Genomic DNA, 24,341 nt, shown 5'->3' on the forward strand with positions numbered 1-24,341 from the left:
ATACACATAGAAAGGTAGAAAGCCAAAAGGCTAACCAACCCTCTTTGCCATTGAGGCAAGGACAAGAAAAAAGTCCCAGGGAAGCTTGTTTCGCTTGTCATTGTCTAAGCAGGTTGACTAACTTGGCGCAGCTTGGCACGTCCAGAGAGGGACATCTCATAGTATCAATATCGGACCTGATATGTGAGAGGTAGGCAATTGTTGACGATGGTTCGCTCTGGCTCGCGGCGTGTTCACGGCTGAGGCTCTTGGCGGAAGACAGGCCCCCAGCATACCCCGGAGAGCCCATCGTCCAATGAATGGTGTCAAATACCCCACGTGGATGGATCTGCCGTCGTGAGCGGCTTAATATGGAGCCTCGCAACCCTTGTCGGATCCAGTCGCCCGGGCACTTACAGGCAAGGGGCTGTATCAGCAGCTGGACCACGGACCAACCAAGATCTTGGTAGGAATCTGAGAGCAGTAAGGACCTGCTGTTTCGTTTTGCTGTAGTGGAAAGGTTCTAGATTAAAGATTGCTGTGAAGTAACTACATAATATGTTGACATAGTATGTTGGTTGTCTAATCCAGCTGGTGCTACAGTACTACAGTCAGCATGGATAGATAGTATTAGATACGCATATACTCCAATTAAATCAACATCCTTTTTTTCAGCTCTTGCGTCACTCATATGAAATCATCTCCTTGCCATCGTACCCTCGCATAGAATTGAATTTGACGTCGTATCATCCGAATTGAATTCAACAACCTCCAATACCCTAGGTCTAAATACACGTTGAGCTTATTCATACTAAACTGGTCTTAGTGTCCGTTAAGCTGCAGCCTGTCTTTTCGTAGCTTAATGCGCTTCAGCTTTTAGTGCCCTGGGCATCTATCTTCCAAGGCTTATGTACCACAGGTATTAACATATCCTAAAACTGACAAGAAAAGACCCAAGAAAAATTTTCCAGGGCCTAAGGGATGGGTGGGCGAGTTACACGTTACATACTCGAAAGGGCTCCAGGGCTGTCTGTCGGTCATACATACATAAATAACTTTGAAGCACGTGGGGGGTGGTGGTGACAAGATTCAAGCCACCAAGATGTTTCGAAGTAAAACGCCATTGGCGCATAACATTATGCTTCTAAATGTGAGGTCGCTGCTTGTTTCAATGTTTTGGTTTTATGTAAAAAAAAGAAAAAAAAATGCCAAACAAAGATAAAAATAGCCATTGCTTGAGGTAGGTGTATTCCTCGGAGGTAATGCGATCTTCGTTCGTTCGACCCGTTGCCAAGTTTGCCATCGTGGGCAGATTTGATTCCTGCGATGTGCAAGAATTGGTAAAGAAAAAAAAAAAGGCATCAAAAATTTCAAGGAATATCTTCACGAAACGTTTGGAGCACGTGTATCGTATCAACAGCAACACGTGCGCTCTTCTACGTTGCAAAAAGGTCCAGGGCCAAGGGATCAAAGGGATCAGGTCCCCAATTTAGTCCCCTCTTTAGCAGGTTAGTTAGACCGAGCCGCTCGTACGGTGGGTGGGTATAGTGACGAATGATTCTAGAACTTCTTTGATGTTTAAATCTTTATAGTAGATGCCTCCCGAAGCTAACTTCGGAGTACTAGTCGGTTTATAGAAGTTATTTTGCAATTGGAGTTTGTGAACATTGCGTTGACAGCGCGGAGAGAGGTAAGGCTCAGAACTATTGATGTCACTGGGCTGAGTTGACAGAATACCCGCGGATATGCTCCCTCGTTTGAGCAACTGGGACCTCCGAGGATCAAGTCAACCCCTTACATACCGAGGTACTCACGAGAAACCATATTTCCAGGTTGAATCCTAACCAAACGAAGCAATGCCAGAGAGGCGTGTACATTAGCGTCCTATCGAGATCGGCCTTAAACATCTTTAAAACTCTTTCGCCAACACCAAGTCTATACATCTGCATACCATCAGCCCTTTCTACCCGGCCGAGTTCGATCATGCTTCTGGAAAAGAAAAAAAAGCTCCCATCGATCCAGACTCGTCCGATATGACTCGCCAATGCAAGTAGCTCGTATCCCCGCGAAGACCAACAAATACAAGCGGGAAACTAGGAAGCAGCTCGAATCAACGCCGGCATATTTGACTAACCTAACCTAGGCCAGTACCTACCTACCTACCTACCTCCCTCCCTAGCTACTCACATCGCTTCAGGAAAAAAAAACAAACACCCAGGCATAAAACTATTTATTTGCCCGTGGACTTATAAATAAGCCTAATTCAATGTAGCTTAGCTAGGAGATATGCACTATACTATAACAGGGGCTAAGAAAGGAAAGCCCCCAGGGCTAAGAAAAGAAATAGTGTAAACCCTTATATTTTTCCAACCTAGGCTCTTTAGGCTCTTACCCTTTCCAGACCTGCAAAACAAGCTGAATCCAAGGCGTCGGGTGTATAGCTTGATACTAGTTGATAGGCTAGTTGCTTTGAGCTGGAACCTCTCAACGTCCAGCTTCGTTGCCCGTGTCATACCAGGGCTAGGAACGTGGCACTGATTCGGCAGCTCGTAATCGGAATTGTTAAGGTCGTATGATGGAGGTGCTGAATATATCGACAAAGGCTATCAAATGATTACCAGGCCACTGCGGGTGCAAGCCATCCCAAGAGGTTGCGGGCTAGTGGCAAGTGATGCTACGCTTCCATTCTTTTATCAGGAGACCCTTTGGAGATCGGATCAACATACATCCATTATTCGACTCCTGGTCTTTCATATGGGATGGTTGCTTTATTATTTGTTGTTAGTAGGTGCTGGCGATTTTTCCGTTCCCGTTGTTGCGTTAGTTATCAGGTATGTTGCCCCTGAAGTCATCGTACTCATACATGTCTATAGGCCTATAACATCTATAATAGCGATTACTTACCTATATTCCCATGATCGTTGCGTTCGATATATTGTGTTTAAGGCAGCTTATTATAGATTGCATGAATATCGTCATGACGTACAATTGCAATAGTCTCCCGAGGTCTGTCCATGCACAACGACTCAACAACGTCGTTCCTGGGCACATGGTAGGGAAATATCGGATACGACGCAACTAGAAACGACCATAACCTGATATCCAGGATAATGTCTCTCGAATACAATAAGAGATGCTGCTATAGTACTCATAATGCTCGAACACAACCTTTCCTATAGAAAACGGTGACCCCCCTTTCAGGGGCAACGAAGAATGTCGACACCTATTACTCGTCACGAGATCTATATCCACGTCGCAAACCGTGGACCCGAGCAGCACTCCTTCCCCCCTAGGCGGTTTTACCAAATCTTTAGTCCTCCAACTTTGTTGGGTAGGCTGCCGGGACAGGGCGTTCTGTTCAGCCCACTCGAGAACCAACACTTTATTCAAGGAACCTCGGACCATGAACATCATCTACAAGGTGCAGAAGCTTTGTTGTGGGCCAGATTATCAGCATTCATTCCACGGAGACAGCGGTGGCCAAAGCACAGCACCAGGAACAACTTCTACTCCAATCCTAGGGTAACTACCTACCCCCATACACCTCTATGTTGGATCGAACTATCCGGTGTTTCTTACCGTCAACATCACGACGATACCTAGATATGATATTTTGGATGCGTTCAAATTTAGCATTAACCGGTAGGGTCCCAGGTGTATTATTGAAAATTTAATTTAATTCACATATCGCTACCCAGATAAGTACCCAAAGCCACGACCCATCCACTCACTCATCCACGGCAAAAGAATGTCCCACCACATTCTACCCTTCTCCGTTCCCAGTTTCCCCAGCATCCTCTCCGTTTCTTTCCTTCTCTTTATATGTACACGCAAATTTGGGGGAAAATACAATACGACAATTGAAATGCACGACTGGGTCGTGCATCACGCAGACACAGCGTAGAGGTGTGTGTGTGGCTATATCATGCCACACAGTCGACGACCGCAGGCGTCCTGCGGGAATTAGAAGGATCTGTGGTTAAGCATGTTAGATTATGCACATATTTTTTTATTCATTTTTCCTTCTCACAAAAGGAATTATTCCACATACCTTATATATATCCCCAGAAAAAAATAAGAAGCGCACCAAATTGCAGCTACATCCTCGCAGCACTCCGAGACGGAACAGAGGCACTCCCGCTCATGGTCTCGGAATCGAAGGACGGCTGCGGCGAGGAGTTGCGCGAGGACGGCGACCGGTGCGCGGCGGCGTTGAAGCCGGGGAGCCGGTAGCCGTCCAGTCTGCTGGCGCTCTGCAGCGAGAAGGGCCAGACGAAGCGGGATTTTCGGCCGGATGAGTCGAACGATCGGGAGGAGAATAGCTGAGGCATGGTTTTTTTCTTTGTCTCTTTGCCGCTTTCTCTGATATTATATTATGTATTATATTATATTGTATTGTTTCTCCTCGCGGGTTCTTATATTTCTGGATTATTCTTCTTTTCCTTTTTTTTTTTTTTTTTGGTCTTTGGTTTCGGTTGAAAGTTTTATTTTCTTTCTTTCTTTCTCTTGGTGGTTGAGGCAAAAGATTTCTTGGAGTTGTTTCTTTCTTTGTTACTTTTCACAAATCGTGAGATTCGATCGTAGAGGCAGGCGTAGGTGGAGAAGGACATCTGCAGAAGATGGATCGAGAACAGCCATTGTTTATAAATGGGCAGGGAACGAAAAACAAGGGGTAAAGAGGAAACCCTACTGGTGTTGGGGGCGATCCAGTCAGGTGGTAAATCCGAGGAAACCTGTCTTACTAACCACTAACCGATGTCTGACGGGTTGGATTTGGGGGCGAGGGAAAGGTATGTAAGCCCGTCATTCGACACAAGGTCCTACATACGTGAGTGACATCGTTCACATCTAACCGATTTTGGTGTGCATGGGAGCCCTCGGTTGTGTCATTGGCTGAGCAATCTGCATAACTTAACCGAAGGAACTTTTACGATGATCTGAGAGAAATAGAACGCCACAAAAACATTCCACGACCGCAGCTTAGCCACCCCAGGATCGAGCCAATGGCTATATGCCACATCCGCTTGTTTCTCCTCTCTCAGCTTATATACATATAGTTTCCTGCATATGCAGTGCAGCGCAGTGCGGCCCGCGCGTAACTCTTATTTTTTTGCAGTATGGAAAGAGCGGAGAGACGAAAATGGCGAAGGGGCTGTAGGAAAATATCACCCAGAGCCTGCTTCAAGTATGCAGGAAGCCATTGAGGTATATACCTAACCAGGTATCTAGAATGGTGGACGCAAGGCAGTATTATCGTAATATCTAGATACCTAGGTAGGTAGGGACAGTAGCAAGATAAACAAGGGGTCACTCGAAATGACGGTGCTGAGGCTCTGTGAGGTGGTAGACCTCCCCTCTTCTCCCCATTCCCACCCTCGGAAAGAAAATGTGAGATCGTATAACGATTGGAGTCCCAAGTTTTCCCTGAAATCCTGCCGTCCGTGCCTTTCACCGTAGACTCGACTTCCCCTTAACTCGATAGATACCTGCGTAACCTAGTTTAATTCTACACCATGGTATTTTTACAGGTGGGGTTCTACACCATCACCATCCTGGCGGCCTGCAAAGTGCTTCTCGTCAGTGTCGAGATCTACGTCACAATCCGGAAGCCCAAGGCTATATTCCTAGCCTACTTCGGGTACGCCTCCGCCTTCCTGGCTCTCGTCCTCGGCTGCATATCGTTCGCGGGCGTGCGCGCGAAGCAGGCGGACGAGCCCGAGCAGTGCGAAAATGCAGACGCGGATATAGTAGGGGACGGGGTGCGGGCGGCCGCCTGGACGCAGGTGGGTATACTGTTTTTCATCACGCTCACGGGCATCTTCCACTACTACAAGACGGCGGTAAAAGAGATCGGTGGCGGCTTGATCATCACCCACGTGTCATTAGCTATTGCCCTCCTTGTCCCCTTGGCGCGTCATGAACTATCTCCTATCGATGCCATATTAGGGTCGTTGATTCTCGACGCCCAGGGGAACTCCCTCTCCATTCAATTGGTCACCAAGGAGACTCTAGCAGCGCGGTGGCAAGTAGGCATCGTTCTGCTTGCGCAGGTGCTCGGACTAGTCATAGAAGGCGTCCTCGTCGGGAGCTACACTACCAACCTGCTGCGTACCACGGACTGCAACTGCTTCTCGGTCTTCTGGTGGGCATGGTTCAGCAACTGCGCGTCGGTCTCGCCGAACGAGATCGAGCCCTTTTGGATTTACTTTGGCTATCGCTTCATCAACATCTTCCACGTCTCCTTCTACGCCATCACGCGCGCCAAAACCTTCGACGACGCCGACAAGTGGGACAGGGAAAACCCGTGCGACCCATGTGATCGCTGCCGTGGCGGGCGCGCTAATGTCTTCTGTCGATGTCACCCCTGCGAGCAGTGTCGCTATTGCAGGGTGTGTAAGAGACGGGCTCGCTGTCACGCACACCAGTCCATTCCTCCCATACAGAACCCCTTTAACAGCGCCATCGTGCGCTGGAACGAAAAGATCTGCAGGGATTGCAACTCGTGTAAGACGTGTGGACATAGCGATCTGGACGGGGGTTACTCGGTACTATTACTGGGCGAGCGGTTCTCCGAAGCCCCAGTCACAGTCAGCGCCAACTTTCTGGAGAGTAGCGTGTTGGCACTGCTAAGCATGGTCTCAGCTGAGGTCACAATGAGCGTGAACATGGTGCAAAAGACATCTCCGTTATACGCAGTTGGGCAAGTCACCGCCCTAATAATTGCTGGGGGGACAGCTGCTCGGGCTCTTTGGGTCTTTGTGTATATGTTTGATGGAAAATCTCGTAAGTTGAACCCTCTCTAATGGTTCTGATAACCTAAATCGCTAACAGCACTACCCTAGATTCTGGATATGATAATAAATAATATACATACATATATTTATGTTAGGCACATATATAAACGCGAGGCAAAAAGAAGAGCATAGCAGGTTATGGAAAGGAAAATCAGGTATTACGTTGGTGGGAAAATATCTAGGTAAACAACTCCGGGGTTTGGGTAGTAGGCATTTGACCTTTGCATTTTCAACCGTATTATCATCACTGTATATACATACCAATGAGTCACGATGGATGTTGCTACGAAGTAACGATTCTATGAAGGTGAAAAATAAGAACTTTTTCTACATCAGCACTCCCTAACAGCCTAACTCTCAGCTCAGTTAACCCTCGCCTCTACATGAGTCACCCCCCTGATCACCCCTAACGACCAACTAACTCACTATCAAGGTAGGCGGCAGCCACATAAAAATCGCCCCCGAAGAAGAAGAAAATAGGATGAAGAACAGACAAGTGAAATATAGCGTGACGAAGGGAAATATGCATTTCCTACTTTAGGCAGTATTCATCAGGTACTGACTATATAGATCTCTGTGAATGGTTCTATGTATGTACAATGTACATACCTATCCATTGCCTTACAACAAATAACTAATCAAATACGGCACCGAAGATAGGTAAGACAGAAGAGACTTCTGATAACCGTTGCCCTGTTGGATGACTTAGCAAGTACACACATACATATCTGTATATATCACCGACACAGTAAACAAATGCCAACAAATACCAACCAACCAAAAACGCAAAAGAAAAAAAAATCAGGAAGCCTTAAAGCCCTAACATACTGCCCAATAAGAACAACACCCCCAAAGTCCCTAATCAAATAATCACCGCTACGCACGTGGACCAATGCCCCAAAAGAAACAATCTAGAACGCGGCAGTGAACGGGGCTGTACCTACATACAGCTGAACCGCCTTGCCCTGCCTTTCTTTTCCATATGTATGTAAGGCTCTTCCATACAATACATCGCTAGCCTAACGTAGCCCAAACTAGCCTAAAAGCGTATGGCGAGCCGGTATGTCGGGTATGCGCATGCGTTGTAATTATGTAACCTAACGACATCTGTGTTTTGGTTGGCCTAACAAAACCATTGTTCAACTTCCAAGTTGTGAGTGAATGATAGTTTCGTCTTACCACGATATCCTAGAAAATGACCGAATGACTGGCTGACCAAATGGATGGATGGATGAATGACTGAAAAACATAATGATAAATCAATAGATAGGGCTGTGTTGCCTCATCATCATCAATCATCAATCACCATCATCGCCCCTATCTACCTCGTGCCTAAACCTACGTAGACTCACAGGTTGAAAATTCAAATCACAAACCACAACTCCCAAAACAACATCACATGTCCAAACACACCTAGGCATCAAAAAAAACAATACTCCATCCGGACATCCCGAATCGTTAATTGTGTTTCTTTCTTGTGATTCTGTAAATACACATGACGCAAGGTATAAGTAAGCTCTAAGCTAAGCTACAGCAAAGCCGTATCATATAAGACATGCGGATCGGAATAACGGATACCTTAACCTATGTGATACTGTACTCGGAAGACAAGCAGACAGACGTTGGATGGATCGATGGACCGAGCCCCCCTTCTTTTCTTTCTTCATACACAACAATAACTCTCTAAACGCCTTTATGCAATGCAATCCCGTTTCTAAAAAAAGGAAAAAAAAGACAAAAAGTGAAAAAAGACAAGGTGGAACAATAGCCATCGATCATGGGTAATCCTGAAGAGTTCATGGGGGGTGGGGGAATCATCTACCGCCAAATGCAACGAGGCTCCTATACCTCTGGGTGATCCAACGTGTCCAGCGGGACGTATCCTTCGTCTTTCCTCGTCCGTTTGCCTAGTACCGCACCTGCAAAGTCTTGGGCCCGGCTGACGATAGCATCCAAGCCCCAGCCGCGGCCGCGCTTCTTAAGCCCGCCCTTATCCGCAAGTAGAGCCTCTTCCATCCACTGTGGTCGTTTCCAGAATTTCAAAAGCAGGGAGCTCACTACGACGCTGACGCTGCTGCATGCCATAGCAGCGCCGGCGGCCATGGGGTGTAGATGCCAGCCAATCGGTAGGAATAGCCCCATGGCGAATGGGAGTCCGACGATGTTGTATAGGCATGCCCAGGTGAGGTTAAGCTTGATGCGCATGAAAATAGTACGAGCAAGATGTAAAGCCGCGGGAATATCCATAAGGTCGTTAGGACGCATTAGCACAACGTCGGCAGCTTCCATAGCAACATCAGTGCCACTAGACATGGCTATACCAACATCGGCCGTAGCCAAAGCAGGGGAATCATTGATGCCATCACCGACCATGGCGACGCACTCGCCTTGCTCTTGGATTTGTCGGATAATGGCCTGCTTTTGGTCTGGTGACACTCCGGCATAGACGTCATCGTGAGAGATACCAACCGCAGAAGCAACAGCTAATGCAGTTGAAAGTTGATCACCGGTAACAATTGCAGTTTTGACTCCCATAGTATGCAGCACAGCAATGGCTGCTGCTGCCCCTTCCTTGATCGTATCAGCTAAACATAGGTGACCGGCATATTTTCCATCAATAGCAATAAATACGTTTGTCGTTCCAGCAGAAGACGATTTCGTCTTGTTCGTCTTCGAGTTGATCTCTTCTGAGGCCTCAACGGCGTCTTCCGGAACATCGACCTTGTTCTCCCGCAAGAAGCGTACACTGCCAACGAGCACATTGTAGCGAACACGTTCCGCACTCGTAGACGGCTCGACACGCGCGGTAATACCCCGTCCCACGACGGCGTTGAATTCACCAATGCTGCCATCAATGCCCGCTTCAGCATCTAAGCCAAGCTCGTTACGTGCGGCTGCTAGAATAGCTTTGCCGACCGGATGTTCACTGCCCATTTCAGCCAGCCCTACGACCGACCACCAGAGACGTCGTCGCCATTGATTGTCTTGCCAGACGGATGGCATCTTGATGCTCGCAACGCTCATTTTACCGTATGTAATGGTGCCTGTCTTATCCAGAACGACCTTAGTGATTTTGGTCGTCGTCTCCAACGCTGCACCGCCTTTGACCAAAATACCATTTTCCGCGCCTATGCCTGTGCCAACCATCACTGCAGTTGGTGTTGCCAACCCGAGGGCGCATGGGCAGGCAAACACAATTACCGATATACACAGCTTGACGCAGACCATCAACTTGCCACCACTTTCGGCTTGTAAGAAGATCTTTGGCGGGTTGGTAAGGACATGGCTAAGAACCATCCATACGAAAAAGGTGAGAAAACCCAAAACTAAAATCGTCGGTACGAAATAGCCAGCAAGCATGTCGGCTAATCGTTGAATGGGAGCCCTGGTGGTTTGGGCATCTTGTACCAGCTTCACAATTTGACTTAGTTGGGTGTCGCGGCCCGCTCTCGTCACGCGGAAGTCGACCCGACCATGCCCATTGACGGTTCCACCGATCACATGGCTTCCCTTCTTCTTTTGGACAGGAATGGCCTCTCCAGTAACCATGCTTTCGTCCACATACGTTTCACCTCGCACAATGATGCCGTCGGCCGGGATCTTATCGCCTGGGCGGATGATCACAATATCGCTGACTGAAATGAGTTCAGTGGGAATAATCTTCGCCTCCGCTGCATTGCCATCACGCGCCGGTGTCTCTGGCTTTCCCGAGTCCCTAATGGTATCCCAACCCTCGGCGGCCTTCTCAGCGGCGATCGGATCCGCATATATAGTGGCCATAGATGGGGCCAGGGACATGAGTCGCGAGAGGGCCTTCGACGTCTGGCCCTTCGCGCGGTTCTCTAAGAATCTACCGAGGGTAATAAATGTAATGAGCATAGTGCTAGTATCGAAAATGGTGCTTGGCCGAGTGTGCGGCGGAATCAAAAAAGAAACCAGCATAGTTAGTGTGCTGAAGAAAAAAGCAGCCGAAGTCCCTAGAACGACGAGGACGTCCATGGTAGGGGATCTGTGTTTGATAGATTTATAAGCTGAAACGTAGAAGCGCTTGCCTATGCCAAATTGAATGGGTATCGTTAGAATCAAGCAGATGATATCGCCTAAGAAAAGTCCCGGAAGGAGTTGTAACCCTCCGAAGTCTAAGATGGGAATAGCCATGGGGAAAATCATGTTAACGAAGAAGACGGGCACAGCGAATGCTAATGAGATCTGGAATGCTCTCCTCCATTCCTGGATCTCTCTCGTCTTTGCCAAGGATTCTAGTTGTGCGTCGTTATCATCGTTGTCGGCAACCAAGGCATTGAATCCTAATTTCTCTACCTCCTCAACGAGCGTACGCAGACCTGTTACTGTCGGTTGGTGGGCTATGGTGAGTCTTGAGGTGGACAGACTCAGCTTAGCAGAGCTAACGCCAGGAAGACTGAGCAGTGTGTCCTCAATAGATCTGGCGGCCGAAGCATCCGGATTTCCAAATATCTTTAATTGAGAGGTCGAGGACGTGGTCGAGTGCTCCGATGTATCAAGCTGCGTTGAGATGATTTCGGCACCAAAACCCCTATCCTCAATAATTTCTGCAATTTGCTCAGGGGTTAATTTTGTCGTGTCATGAGCAATAACAGCCCGCTCAGCCAATAGACTGATGTTGAATCGCAGTAACCCATCTAAGCCGGTAAACCCTCCTTCTACAGCAGAGGTACAAGCACCGCATGTCATACCCTGGATCGCAACGGTGGTTATAGCAATAGATGACTTCGTCTCGAGGGTTGCTGCTCCTTCTATCCTGTCTGGTTTAGATTCTTCGCTAGATATTATAGTCGCGCCAAATCCACGATCTTCCATCATCTCTACAATCTTGTCGGCAGGCAGTAGGCTGGCGTCATGTTCCACCACAACTCTTTCGGAAAGTACTGATACGTTGAACTGCTTTAACCCTGGTACATCCGCGAAACCACCTTGAGCCGTTGATTCAAAGTCGCCATACATCAAACCCTCGACAGCAATCGTAGTAATAGTGGTGGGTGGCTCGTCGCTGGCACCATCTATGGTATTGAATCTCGGGGTTGGCAAAGGAGTTGGCAAATCTGTTGCTAATATTTCTGCCTCGAATCCACGGTCTTCGATGATCTCCTGAATTTGTTCGGCGGGGGTTCGTTGGGGATCGTGCATTACTACGGCGCGTTCCATGACCAAACTCACTGACACGCTGCCAACTCCATCGACGCCTTTGAAGCCTGCTTCAACGGCCGAAGTGCAAGCACCACATCTATCAGCAAGTTAGTATTTAGGATATAGACTTAAGTCATAAAAATGATTAGGGGTCGTACGTCATGCCACCCACTCTCAGAGTGGTAGTAGCCCATCGGGGAGCTGCCGGACTCTGTAAATAAGATCCGGACTGTCCCTTTGGGGGCACCTTGATATTTGCTGGAGCCATGGTTGTTGAGGTGCGCAAGGGCGCAAGGGCGCAAGAATTGGAAAGTAGATCAGAATAAGCGCAGGCTACGTTGCTAAAAGACAGTGTACGTGATATGCGGGTTTCCTAAACAATGGCCGACATGATCCTATTATTCTATGTCATTCCCGGAAGACAAAGAGGAAGTGTGTATGTAACAAACACTTGGGGCAAAGGGAAGTTGATATGATATTGCACCAGCGCCAGGCGGGTAGAGGGGTGGAAGGGGCGGAAAGGGTGGAGGGTGAGAGTATATTAAAAAGCCGGCTTATGTAGTACCGTGGTGTTGCGTAGGTGTGTTCTGCAGGTTTGCGGCAGACAATCGCAAAAAAGGAAGAATTAAAGACGAGAAGTCGAACGATCCAGTAACTGTTCGGGGATGGGAGGGTTTGTAAGCTTAGATACGACTCCACACTAGACCGGGGTTACGAATCAATCTAATCTGAATCAGGTAACTTTAACGGTGTTAATTCGAGAAGATGACTGTGTGGGATTAAGAGAATTAAGTGTAGATGGGGCCTATAATTTAAACAGTGCGGCGCATTACGGATAAACGTTGTTTTTTTACGATATGTACCTGGGAATGTACCTGGGAATGTACCTGGGAATGTACCTAACCCAACTTAGTAGCTACATGTAACTGGAGTGAATCACAACATGGAAGATGCAACCAAATAGGAAGGTATGGTAACTTGAGAGACTGGGCGATTCGATGTGATTGACGGTTTTGAGGTAATCCCGGTATGGATCTTGGTTGGCATCTATGAGTCGGTTAAGAATTGGGACAGATACGAGGAATTCCAGAATCCAGTGTTCTACATGTACCTAGTAGGGAGTAACTAACATGTATCTGTGGAATAATACCTAGTAGGCTGCAAGTATTGAAACATGCGTTGTAGGCCTATGCCGATTAAAGCTTTCGGGGCGTTCGGACCGCCCAGAATATTAAAGACAATTTAAAATTTAATACCAAGATGAACCTGGACCAAGTTATAGGAGCAGAATAGGATACAAATGAACCGGCAAATGTGTTTATTTGAAATACTATGATACGCTTTGCGGCATGGTATGATATAGTGCTGATATTTCATGTTTATTTCCATTGTTTGATATTACAAAACACAGTTAGCATTAGACGGTACAACATTGAACAAGGCATTATTATCCGTTGAATGCATTTTGTTGTATTCCATATGATAAGATAAGAACATTTGACATTACGGCGTACATGTAGTAACTTAGCGGCGTTTAAGTCATTATAGGTAGATACATTGGTACACATAGGTACTAACTAGTAGTACTAGGGACCGCTTTTAAAGCTCAAACAATGATGATACAGGCACCACTTTCACGTTTACATCAATGCCAAGCATCAGCGAATCATATCCTCACTCTACACTCTTGATCCCTCTTGAACCTTGGTCGAACCAACCCCAGACGTTTCGATTGTTTCTTTCACTCCACATAATACCACACCTATTATCTAGCTGCCTAGGTGATAGAGTATTAATCTATTATTCTAACGGTACTCATTCAAGACAAGGCTAGTCGATCAAGAAGCTTAACTTCAGGTACCTGGTTAGATGTAGTCTGACGTCGTTCCTACATACCATTAACCGTTACAACGAGCAACATTGAACAAGCCTGCCTGTCTTCACCATGGAGCAGACAAAAGCACTCAACGCTCTAGAGGTGTGATTACGTCTTATGTTAAACCCCTAATACATAATGAGTACATAATAACTAACGACGTCAATAGCCCTACATAGCTCTCACCAAATCCGCATCTGCGCTCCGAGCAGCTGCAGATCTGGTCACGCAAGCGACCTCAAACCCCAACACCCACGTCTTCGCCGAACTACTCCAGGCCCCTCAAATCCAGGCACTCAACCAGTCACCCGAACATGCTCCTTACTTCACACTCCTCGAGATATTCTCTTACGGCACCTTCGCCGATTACCAGCAATCCGCATCCGCTCTCCCAAGTTTGAACGACGCTCAGATACTCAAGCTACGCCAACTTTCACTCTTAACCCTCGCCCGCGACCCACATAACCTAAGCTATGCCACACTACAGGACAACCTCGGGCTCCCCGACGCCCGTGCGGTCGAGAACCTCGTAATCAGCGCTATCTACGCCGGCCTTGTGGAAGCTCAGCTCGACCCTCGCCACCAAACCGTCCAGGTCTCCAGCGTCTCCCCCCTCCGCGACCTCGCGCCTAACTCTATCCCGGACATGCTAACTGCACTGCGCACTTGGTCCGGCCGCTGCACCTCCACACTAGCCGATCTCGAGGCCCAAGTCGCCGGCATCCGGGAGGCCGCGCGCCTACGCCACGAGGAAGCCCAAGCTTGGGAACAGACACAGGCACGGCTGGTGGAATCGCAGCGCGGAGCCGACAACAACAGCACCTCTACGGGCGCCCATAGTCATGGCCAATCACGGCTCATAGACGCGGCAGTCGCGCGCCTCCGCTCCGGTCCGCGCAATGGCAAGCGGAGCAGTGGCAGCCTAGACCCAGAACAGGACTCCGACGAGGCGATGGACGTGGACGAGGAGGAGCCGGATGATACCGAAGCTGGTGCCGGGAGCCAGGGCAAGAAACAACGGGCAAGCCGTCGGAAGCTCTAGTAAGCCATCGGGGCGCAAGCTTATTAATCCAAGTTGTTTTAGCACTGCGTTGCATTCTTCTTAGTAGCTTAGAGGCGAAGGAGCCAGACACGCAACACGCAACACGAAATCAACGGCACAGCAATAGTTTACGGCTAGCTAGCCATGCTACAGTAGCTAACGCTAATGAATGAATGAATGAATGAACGAAAGTAGATGGATACGAATTGCGGCAGAACCACTAGCTAGCATAGCTACCTCACCTAGCTACTTACCCAGCTACCAAAATAGGTACCTAGATAGAAATGAAGACAGCCCTACCAGATGAACAAATATCCCATCCTAACCTAGGCCGTTGGCTTGCTACATACATACATGCCTACGTGCAAACCTACGTACATGCATACGTACCACGCTGCCCACACTCCCAAAATCCAGACCTTATCCACCGGATCCATAGCGGAGATTAGGAACAGTAAATAACTAACTACATACCTAGTTCTACAAAAGGCGAGGCAGAGCACTATTAGCCTAACCTAGAGCCTTAGGTAGCCTACCAAGCTGAAAAAGACGGTACTAGGTAGAGAGTTATGTATGGACATACTTACTTATACTTAGCAGTACGCAGAATCCCAAAATAAAGGCATTCCTTGTGAAGTGTGTACAGTCCTGAGGGATATGTTTGGCGACAGGAGCCTACCTACTGTCTACTGTCTACTGTCTACTGTCTACTGTCTGCATGGTACATATGTTGCTTTGTATAGCGTCTACAAGCTCAAGTTTTTATGTAGAAACCCCTATCTGCCTACCCAATCTTCCTAGGTGGCCAGCAACTATACATGCTCTCATGACAGGGCTGATTTGGTACTCAACATCTCAACATCTCATCATCACAGCACAGCACAACATTCACCAAACCCAGCAAATATCACTGGTAGGGTACACGTAGGTAAAGAAGAAAGCAAGCGGTAGTTAGAATTCGCACCCTCGCGGGTTGGTATATCAACTCCCTCCTCTTACAGCCCCCAATCTCTCTCCTTTCGAAAAGAAAAGCCATAATATCCGGCGAATAGTACGTAGCACCATCCATCCATCCATCTATCGACTCAGTACAAAGGGGGAAAGAAGGGGCATTGCATGGGTTTTTCTCCTCTGATAGCCGTTCATTGTCGATTAGACCGACAACACGGCACTCAAGTTTTCGACAAAACCATTATATGTCCATATCCCTGACACCCCGGAATTTTCCTCTTACACCACACTACATTTCGATAGAGCACCCCCTTTCACTGCAGGGCGAAAAGAAGAAACGAAGTAAAAAAAAGTTGGAAAATGAAAATCGGCTTGCTCGTGCTTGATGGTATCACATTATCCTCCCCGCCCCTCACACACCGGAACAGAGTTTTATTATTCAAGACTTATTTATTTTGAATAAATAAGTCAATCTTTTTGAAACTCTGTGTATTTTGAAACTCCTCGAAAGAAAAATGGTCATGACGTCGTATAGATTGAAAACAGCAATGATGCAATGGATGGTCTTAGATTAATAAAAATCAATCAAGACCATGGCGAAAATTCGATTATGATGTAAACATGCTTATTAAAGCCTGTGTCCAGGCACGAGGATGAACAACACACAGAGTGCTGCATCAACGAGAAGAGTCACAGCTAATACCATGATAGAACGTCGAATCAGCAGCTTGCGCACATACGGTTCTCGAATACGAGTGAATTCAAATGGCGTCAGTTCACTGTAACCGACTAGAGCCATTATAGGGTCCAGTGAATATTGGTAGGAAGCTAGAAAGTAGACACCAATGGTGAATGGTAGAATCTCCTATATTTCATGTTAGATTATCTTCAGTCGAGAATATAAGATGTGAATCATGAGGGATACATACCCAGCATCGTTCCAGGCGGGAACGGTCGAGGAATATCAAGTTAAATCCAGTCCAGAACCCACCGAACAAAGCGACAAGACCAATAATCAGTCGCGCAATGAGGGTAGGGGGGATAAGGTTTCCGAATGCACGAGCTCTCAAGAATCCAGGAAACGCATCTCGCTCCATAGCCTGAAATACGTAGTCCTTAGCAACATCGAATAGCTCCGGGTCATCACGGTTGCCCTCCTCAATTTCTCTGGTGATTGTCGCGGCGATATCACCATCCAGAGTAATCTCACGTTCGGCTCCAGGGAGCAAGAAGGTATAGAGAATCTTCTCAGCAGACGCCCGGATATCCTCTCGGGCTACGGCGTGTTCTGGCGAGGTCGAGTCAGTGACATGATGTGGCGTGCCAGAACTAAGCTGGGTGCTAGCTCGAGCTCTTCGTTCTTGGCTACTAGCCGGAGAATCGTGAAAGGTGCTCGGGGCCGGTTGATCCCGAAGGTAAGTTGAGATCTGTGCATCGCGTTCTTTCTCCTTCTCGTTTCCAAATCTCGAGGGGCCAGAATGGGAATAGCCCAGGTCACCAATCGCATCTAAGGCTCGAGAAGATCTCTTAGACTCTTCTACCTCCAGGTCGGGTGTTCCTACAAGGACAGATCTTCGCAGTTCTCGGACATAATGACGGCAAAGGGACATGTGCTGAGCAACATCAAGCCTTTTGCTTATTAGCAGAGTATACTAGCATCAGCAATTGCCAAGAATACTATACCAGAAGTCAAGATAGTCAACAGAACGCTGCTGATCTCGCATATAAATATAAAACGAGAACAAGTCAACCGGAGGATGCGTACGACGGCAGAGAACCTCGAAGAGTGTGGGTAGGCGATTTCGTATCGTAGCTTCAGGACTAGACGATAGTTGATGCTCCTCCTCGGGCAGATCATCTCCGGGGTACGCCATTGCTATATTGATGAATTAATCAAATAATTATCAAATAAAGTTATTGGCATCCAGAGATCCACCCTAAGTATATCAGCAAACAATTTCGAATCCCCAGTTTGTCTTTCGTTGTTTAAAAGGTCAATCGATACTATCGTGGCTTTCGGTACGTGCGTCGCTTCAAAAGAGTGTCTTTTTTGGTGATGGGAATGGAAACTGCTTGGCGGTGCGGTTGTTATAAATCTGGCGTCGCGTAATATCGATGAATTAAGCAATAAATTGATAAAAATCAAGTTGCCTAATTTTCGTTGCGAAATACAATCGAAACGAATGAAATTGCGCTCGGCGCAGGGTTGATGATTGTATATTCAAAAGATGAAAGGAGAGTATCGGCGTTGGGCGAGAAGCAGAAAACGGGATAAAAAGGGCAACTGTGCAATGTATGATTTTCATCCATGGGGCACCTTCCTTCCCTATGGCGGTTTGCTGTGTACCAGCTAAGTCGGCCGAAGGACGCCTGGGCCACCCGTAGCCAAATTATCAAATTAAACGGGCTGGGAGTACGGGAATACTTGGTGAAACGATACGGGTAATACGTCACCAAACACAATATCGGGATCAAATGGTTTCATAAAGCATTCGAGATCGAATGGATGCATGCATGAAGATAAATAAATGAATTACATTCAGGAACAGGGCCTGAATAAAAGTAGAAATCTTGATTAAACTTGATCGATTTGCTCATGAGATTCTCTACCTATGAGATATCACAAAGTTTCTTTGCATAACTGCGTGACCAGACAATCATATTCTGTGTAGTCTAGACCAAATCAGGATTGTACACATTGCTTAAGCCACAATGCTGCCACATCAACGCAACGTCAATTGGCCATTTCGGCACTTCCTTGGTGCTTCCTTTGGTGGAACCTTGCAAGTTTCAAAGTTGAAGGTTTGATTCCCTGCTTCAACTTGAAGATGGTGACTGATGGTCCTCACTAGCTCAACATCTGGCAGCTAGCTGCCTGTCAGAATCACGTGCAGAAAACTTTGTTCTAAGCCACTTTTCAGGTAACTAAGCCACACCCTAGCCACATGCACAATCCCCCACAAACCAAAATTTGATTTGTTCGCCTAACGAAATTCGTCCCTGCCCTCTCATTTTCCCACATCCAAGTGCTTATTCATTTTTCAATTTCGCAAAGCCAACAACATCACGACCCTGCCACTTTTCCAGATTTTCGACAAACACCCAGACATCAACCCAGTAAGCCAACCACCAACCAACTGGTAACTCCGAATACACGAGACGAATCTCTTTTCAAAATAATTAACATTTCAATTAGCAATGTCGTCGAAAACCAAGAAGCCCGCCGCCACCAAGTCGGCCATCGAGCAGGTCGTGTCCCGCGAGTACACCATCCACCTCCACAAGAGAGTACGTCCATCGTGTGATTTCCACCAAGATCTGAAAACTCTCAGTTCCAGAAGTCGAGTCGGAAGAAGGAATGATGCTAATCAATTGAATAGCTGCATGGTGTCACCTTCAAGAAGCGTGCTCCCCGTGCGATCAAGGAGATCAAGGCATTCGCCCAGAAGGCTATGGTACGAATACCTACCCCGAACCACCATCATAACCCTACCTTCGCTATGGATATTTCTAGCCTGAAATACCATGCCAAAAGCTTCACAGATTAAACAAATTACGATACATGAACCAGGGCTTAGACTAACCATTCAATTATATAGCAAACCTCCGATGTCCGACTTGACCCCCAGCTGAACAAGAAGGTTTGGGAGCAAGGTGTTAAGGGTGTCCCGTACCGACTACGTATCCGTATCAGCCGAAGACGAAACGACGAAGAAGATGCCAAGGAGAAGCTCTACAGCTACGTTCAGGCCGTCAATGTTAAGAACCCCAAGGGCCTGGTAACGGTCGTTGTTGAGGAATAAAGGGAATAACAATTGGCAAAAGCAAATGTTTCGTTGAGATACCGGCTGGGTTGGTGAAGGGCATGGTTTCGGAGTTCCTTCTGGCTTCATGACTTTAGATTCACTACTACTTGATGAATCAAATACCAGTGAACAACAATACCTACTGATAAATTCATTTTTGTCGCGATCACATTTCGTTACCTTCATCAACCACGACGCCGAATTTCAATTACGTTACGAATGCTAAAATTTAACGTATGAACATTTCCTCTTGTGTCGGATTAGGGGATAGTACTGTCATTGATTGATGAACTAGGCAGTATGCTATCGCGTCCTACTTGAAAAGTAACAGAAATGGTCATGTGCAGCGTGAAAACAACCTGTAAATGCAATGCGTACGTGAGGGCCGAGACCATGATGGTCAATTTCGGCCAGCTAAACAAATGCTGACTCCGATTCTCCATGCTGGATAGTTCCTCCACCAGGAGTATAGAACCCAGCCCCAGAGTATATAAAAGAGACGTTCAATCGTCATCCACATCTCGGTGGCGGGCCAAGACCTTCTTCTTGAATTCCTCGGCATCCTTGTCCCATAACTCTGCAGCCTCGCCGTTCAATGGAGAAGCACTATAGCCATGTTAGTAAAAAGGCGCATCCACTTTGACCTATGCAGAGGCTATCATTAGGGAACCCACTTGTTTGGCTCTCCGAGCAGACTTTGCAAGCTCAACAGGACAGTCTGAACATTGTACGCGGCGGTCCACTTATCCTTTAGGATATCGAGGCAGATACGGCCGGAAAAGTCTACATTCGGGTGGTAGATAGGTGTCTTGAACAGTACCGTCGGTGGGGCATAGGGATAGTTGGATGGGAAGGAGAAAGAGAGCTTGAAGGTAAGGCCAGAGTAAGGGGTGTCTTCCGGGCCTTCGATCGTGGCAGCCCACGACATAAGGTTTCCGTCAGCCGACGGGAAGGCCGAGATGCCTGGTGCCGGCGAGGTCATCAATTGCATGAGTTCTGTCTGCAACCTGCAGGCAATCCGAGTTAGTTTCATGTACATGGCGAGCGCATTGTTGTAGCAATTTCCACACCGTACCTCTTGGTGACACTCTGTGCATCGGGACCCCTCCGTGTGTTACCGAGCTTAGCGGCCTGCACACTGCCAGGTGCCGCATTCTGAGAATCCTCATTTGTGTAGTCCATGTTGGCTAGATAGCGATTGTTCGTCGCAAGCCGTGTCTCTAAATGCAATGCAAAGATGCGGAAGCACGAGATGAAATTACGAGTCGGATAAAGACCGAGTCGAGTACCAACTACGTATTTAATTGTAGCAGCTGGATTCGGAGCTACTTCCGCAAAATGAATTGCAGCACAAGAAGAAGAGAGAGAAAAGGAGGATAACGAAGCGAAAGTCGACCTGGAATGCAGTGGCGGTTAGTGATGAAAGGTTCGAGTAGGTATGGAAGAACTGACTACTCCCAATTGATAAAAGTGCTAACAAGAGACAGAAAGAGATTGGGAGTCGAGGAATGCTATGGATGTCATACGAACCTCTTTGATTGTAATTTTACCTTACCTTACTTAGGCCTTTAGTTAGAGAATGGTAGCAAGTGAGTTTTAGGAAAAGGGAGAAAGTAAAGTGCAAAATATGAAAAAAGTAAAGTAATAAGGTTAGTTGGTAAGTTAGTAGGCTAGGTGGAATCAATTGGGTTGTGAATTTGTAAACAATATTGGCTTACCCCATCCTGCCGAATGATCTTCTATGGCAACCGCGCTGCCGCGATAATAGGATAAGGATTCGTAGGGTACTTTAGAAAGTACTTGCGCAGATAGCACTAGTTATTACAATGGGGCGATAAGTTGTGGCTGCCACTGGCTGGCTTATGAGACCTGTGGGGCCCTATTATATTAAAAGTTAGCACTGAGGTATCCACTCGGAACAACAGCAGGCACACCATCCAGTTACTAATTAGTTATGACTGGGCAAGCACTTAGCAGGCACTTACACACAGGCATTGTGGGGACCCCTACATTTTCTAAAGATGAATCATTCGAAGCCAATAAAGTCAATTTGTCGCGAGGCAATCTCAAACACAAAAAAACATTCTTTTGACATCCCATACTTAAAGCCCAAACTCAACTCTTAATTGATATAATTTAACGCGTCAGAACGCGTTTATGAGCTATCATGGTATGTATATCCCGTCTCAACTCACTTCCTTCCTTAGCTTATCAGACTGTACCATTTATATTGGTTATGTACTTGATCTGCCTCCACCCATTTATTCTCATGTACTAGGCTTCCTAGGCTCTTCTCAGCGAATCAACTTACTCATCAACTTACTCAATACAAAAGTTACCTCTATGGTAAAATCAGTTCGCTAACAAAAATGATACAGTCTCAACTAGATCCTCTGCCGGCTGACCTTCCCTTCCGATTTATATCCAAGACCATTGGAAGGGGAGCTTATGCATCGTAAGTTCTATGCCTATGTGCAGTGTGCAGTGTGCAGTGTGCAGTGTGCAGCGCGCAATGTGTAATGCGCAATGCGACTCAAAAACATGCCCCACTATCGCAATCACTACTAATCAGCATCGCAGAATAAAAAAGGCCATACCCCTGACTGCTTCATCACCAGTCTTTGCAGTCAAACTGATCCACAAGGGTTATGCCATTAAACATGGCCGCATCTCAGCGAAGCAAATTGCTATGGAGGTGTCCTTGCATTCTCATATTGGTCAGCACCCCAATGTGATCGAATGGTTCGCAACAGGCGAAGACCACGTCTGGAGATGGATAGCAATGGAATACGCTCAAGGAGGTGACCTCTTTGACAAGATTGAAGCTGATGTAGGTGTTGCTGAGGATATCGCTCAGCTTTACTTCTATCAGCTCATCAGCGGAGTGAGCTTCATGCACTCAAAGGGTATCGCGCATCGAGATCTCAAGCCGGAGAACATATTAATGTCGGAGAATGGCGACTTGAAACTAGCAGATTTCGGTATGGCAACTATGTTTCAATACAAGGGCCAAAGGAAGTTAAGCACGACCATGTGCGGCAGTCCACCCTACGTTGCCCCCGAAGTATTGTCATGTGGCCGAGGGGATCGGACATCCAGTGAAGCAAACAAGTATTCAGCTGAACTTGTAGACATGTGGTCCTGTGGTGTTATCTTATTCGTCTTACTCGTCGGCAACACCCCATGGGACGAACCAACTTCTCAGAGTTGGGAATATCAGGAGTACAAAAAGATGAACGGTCGAAGTTCAGACAGTCTATGGGAAAGGATACCAACAGAGGCACTATCTTTACTCAGGGGCATGATGAACATCGAGCCAAAGAAGCGATTCTCCTTTGCTCAGATACGTCAACATCCTTGGTATACCCGACGCAACAAGTTCCTTGCAGCGGATGGTAAAATCACTGATCCTCTAAATCTAGCGACAGAGATGCTAGAGAACCTACGAATAGACTTTAGTCAAAAGGCCCCATCAGCTCAATGCGTATCACAGCCATCACAGGATGCTATGGAAATAGATAGCGCTCCACATAGGATATCCTCAACTCAGCCGGAAACGCCGATTAACGACGTGCTATTTGACTGGGAGCGGCCAATGCTGCGCTCTCTCGCCGTATCCTCTACACAGCCCTTGTCACGCGCAGACGCAACACTACCCCCTAGCGCAACACAATCTAATTTCTTCGACGCCCTTGCTGAAGAACCCTCCATGAGCCAGTTCTCCCAGACACCTGGCGTACCCCTTACTCTTACTCAACGCGCCCAGCGCTTCCGAGACATTGTCCCACCACACTCATTCACGCGGTTCTTTTCGCCCATGCCGCCACAGTTGCTCGTCCAAATGATCAGCGACGCGCTACACAACCTCAACGTACCTCTGCCTTCGTCACCTCCTCACATCGGCCAAGGCGACCACGTTTCGACCCTAAAGGTCAGGACTGTTGATGAGCGTAAGCAGGGTCTCCACGGTGAGATCCTAGTCGACAAGTACTTCCTCCCCGCGTCGCAGGAATTACTCGAGGTGCGCTTCGTCAAATTAAAGGGCGATCCCCTCGAGTGGCGACGTTTCTTCAAGAAGATCGTCCTCCTATGCAAGGATGGTGTGTATAAACCAGAAGCTTAGAGGGATTCTAGCATTCCATACTACTGAGGGGATTGATAAAGGGGGGCAGGAAAGGATTAAGAGGTGTAAATGTACGAAGTGGAGGGGAATGGCGAAGAGCGGAGTAACTGGCATGGCCGAGATAGCCTTTGCTACTTTTGGGGTGCGTTGCTTTTATCTCTATTAGGCAAGCTATGGCATGGCATATGAGTTCGGGGAAGCGTTTGCGATCACACTATAAGGGAAAGGGAGGGGACTTTGCTTAATTGATTAATAGGCGGCTAAGCTAGATTATACTGCTTTTACTACGATGAGCACGGTATAATGGATTGTATTTTTATATTGATAGATGACCATAGGGTCTAAGTGGGTTGCGTTGCTCTTTACACCTGTTCTCGGGGAGAGGGAGCTGCGGAGAGGGACTCATGTTTCTGCAGGGCGCTTATGACTAGGTAAATTGCTAGCAGTCAAATATCTACATCTTAGAGATTATCATGATCTTAGTTCTGGACTGTGCTACCCACCTATTCATCTAATAGCCTCGAAGTTGAATGTGAAGCCAACAGCGAAGGGGGTAGGGCACTCAAGTTGCAGGGCGAAGCCTATCATTATCATATATATCTAG

At 47.2% G+C, this 24,341-nt stretch overlaps 7 protein-coding genes across 7 annotated transcripts; 4 read left to right on the forward strand and 3 right to left on the reverse strand.

The window, feature by feature from the left end:
- Positions 1 to 5,492: 5,492 nt before the first annotated feature.
- Positions 5,493 to 6,844, forward strand: GGS25DRAFT_525693 (uncharacterized protein; the record flags this gene model as incomplete). Its single annotated transcript, XM_049264841.1, has 2 exons — positions 5,493 to 6,762; positions 6,822 to 6,844. 2 exons carry the CDS (start codon positions 5,493 to 5,495, stop codon positions 6,842 to 6,844), a joined length of 1,293 nt encoding a protein of 430 aa, XP_049113307.1.
- A 1,742-nt stretch (positions 6,845 to 8,586) lies between these two features.
- GGS25DRAFT_460008 (heavy metal translocatin) lies at positions 8,587 to 12,434 on the reverse strand. Its single transcript, XM_049258927.1, has 2 exons — positions 12,098 to 12,434; positions 8,587 to 12,036 (listed from the first exon to the last, which is right to left on the reverse strand). Exons 1-2 carry the CDS (start codon positions 12,205 to 12,207, stop codon positions 8,616 to 8,618), a joined length of 3,531 nt encoding a protein of 1,176 aa, XP_049113308.1. The 5' UTR covers positions 12,208 to 12,434; the 3' UTR covers positions 8,587 to 8,615.
- Positions 12,435 to 13,696: 1,262 nt separating this feature from the next.
- On the forward strand, positions 13,697 to 14,999 carry GGS25DRAFT_460028 (uncharacterized protein). The gene is made up of 2 exons (XM_049258928.1): positions 13,697 to 13,917; positions 13,985 to 14,999. Exons 1-2 carry the CDS (start codon positions 13,885 to 13,887, stop codon positions 14,855 to 14,857), a joined length of 906 nt encoding a protein of 301 aa, XP_049113309.1. The 5' UTR covers positions 13,697 to 13,884; the 3' UTR covers positions 14,858 to 14,999.
- Positions 15,000 to 16,110: 1,111 nt separating this feature from the next.
- GGS25DRAFT_460134 (regulator of G protein signaling superfamily) lies at positions 16,111 to 17,805 on the reverse strand. The gene is made up of 3 exons (XM_049258929.1): positions 17,492 to 17,805; positions 16,738 to 17,437; positions 16,111 to 16,673 (listed from the first exon to the last, which is right to left on the reverse strand). The coding sequence occupies exons 1-3, from the start codon at positions 17,680 to 17,682 to the stop codon at positions 16,437 to 16,439; spliced, it is 1,128 nt and encodes a 375-aa protein (XP_049113310.1). The 5' UTR covers positions 17,683 to 17,805; the 3' UTR covers positions 16,111 to 16,436.
- A 605-nt stretch (positions 17,806 to 18,410) lies between these two features.
- On the forward strand, positions 18,411 to 19,857 carry GGS25DRAFT_508149 (ribosomal protein L31e-domain-containing protein). The gene is made up of 5 exons (XM_049262443.1): positions 18,411 to 18,729; positions 18,864 to 18,925; positions 19,005 to 19,096; positions 19,189 to 19,263; positions 19,408 to 19,857. The coding sequence occupies exons 3-5, from the start codon at positions 19,007 to 19,009 to the stop codon at positions 19,609 to 19,611; spliced, it is 369 nt and encodes a 122-aa protein (XP_049113311.1). The 5' UTR covers positions 18,411 to 18,729; positions 18,864 to 18,925; positions 19,005 to 19,006; the 3' UTR covers positions 19,612 to 19,857.
- Positions 19,858 to 21,302, reverse strand: GGS25DRAFT_508154 (ubiquitin-conjugating enzyme). The gene is made up of 4 exons (XM_049262444.1): positions 21,145 to 21,302; positions 20,690 to 21,010; positions 20,289 to 20,621; positions 19,858 to 20,220 (listed from the first exon to the last, which is right to left on the reverse strand). Exons 2-4 carry the CDS (start codon positions 20,794 to 20,796, stop codon positions 20,118 to 20,120), a joined length of 543 nt encoding a protein of 180 aa, XP_049113312.1. The 5' UTR covers positions 20,797 to 21,010; positions 21,145 to 21,302; the 3' UTR covers positions 19,858 to 20,117.
- Positions 21,303 to 21,891: 589 nt separating this feature from the next.
- Positions 21,892 to 24,208, forward strand: GGS25DRAFT_508157 (Pkinase-domain-containing protein). The gene is made up of 2 exons (XM_049262445.1): positions 21,892 to 22,069; positions 22,195 to 24,208. Exons 1-2 carry the CDS (start codon positions 21,984 to 21,986, stop codon positions 23,735 to 23,737), a joined length of 1,629 nt encoding a protein of 542 aa, XP_049113313.1. The 5' UTR covers positions 21,892 to 21,983; the 3' UTR covers positions 23,738 to 24,208.
- Positions 24,209 to 24,341: the final 133 nt, after the last annotated feature.

The sequence above is a fragment of the Hypoxylon fragiforme genome (genome assembly GCF_022984875.1).
Source record: "Hypoxylon fragiforme strain CBS 206.31 chromosome Unknown GGS25scaffold_9, whole genome shotgun sequence".
Taxonomy (NCBI): Eukaryota; Fungi; Ascomycota; class Sordariomycetes; order Xylariales; family Hypoxylaceae; genus Hypoxylon; species Hypoxylon fragiforme.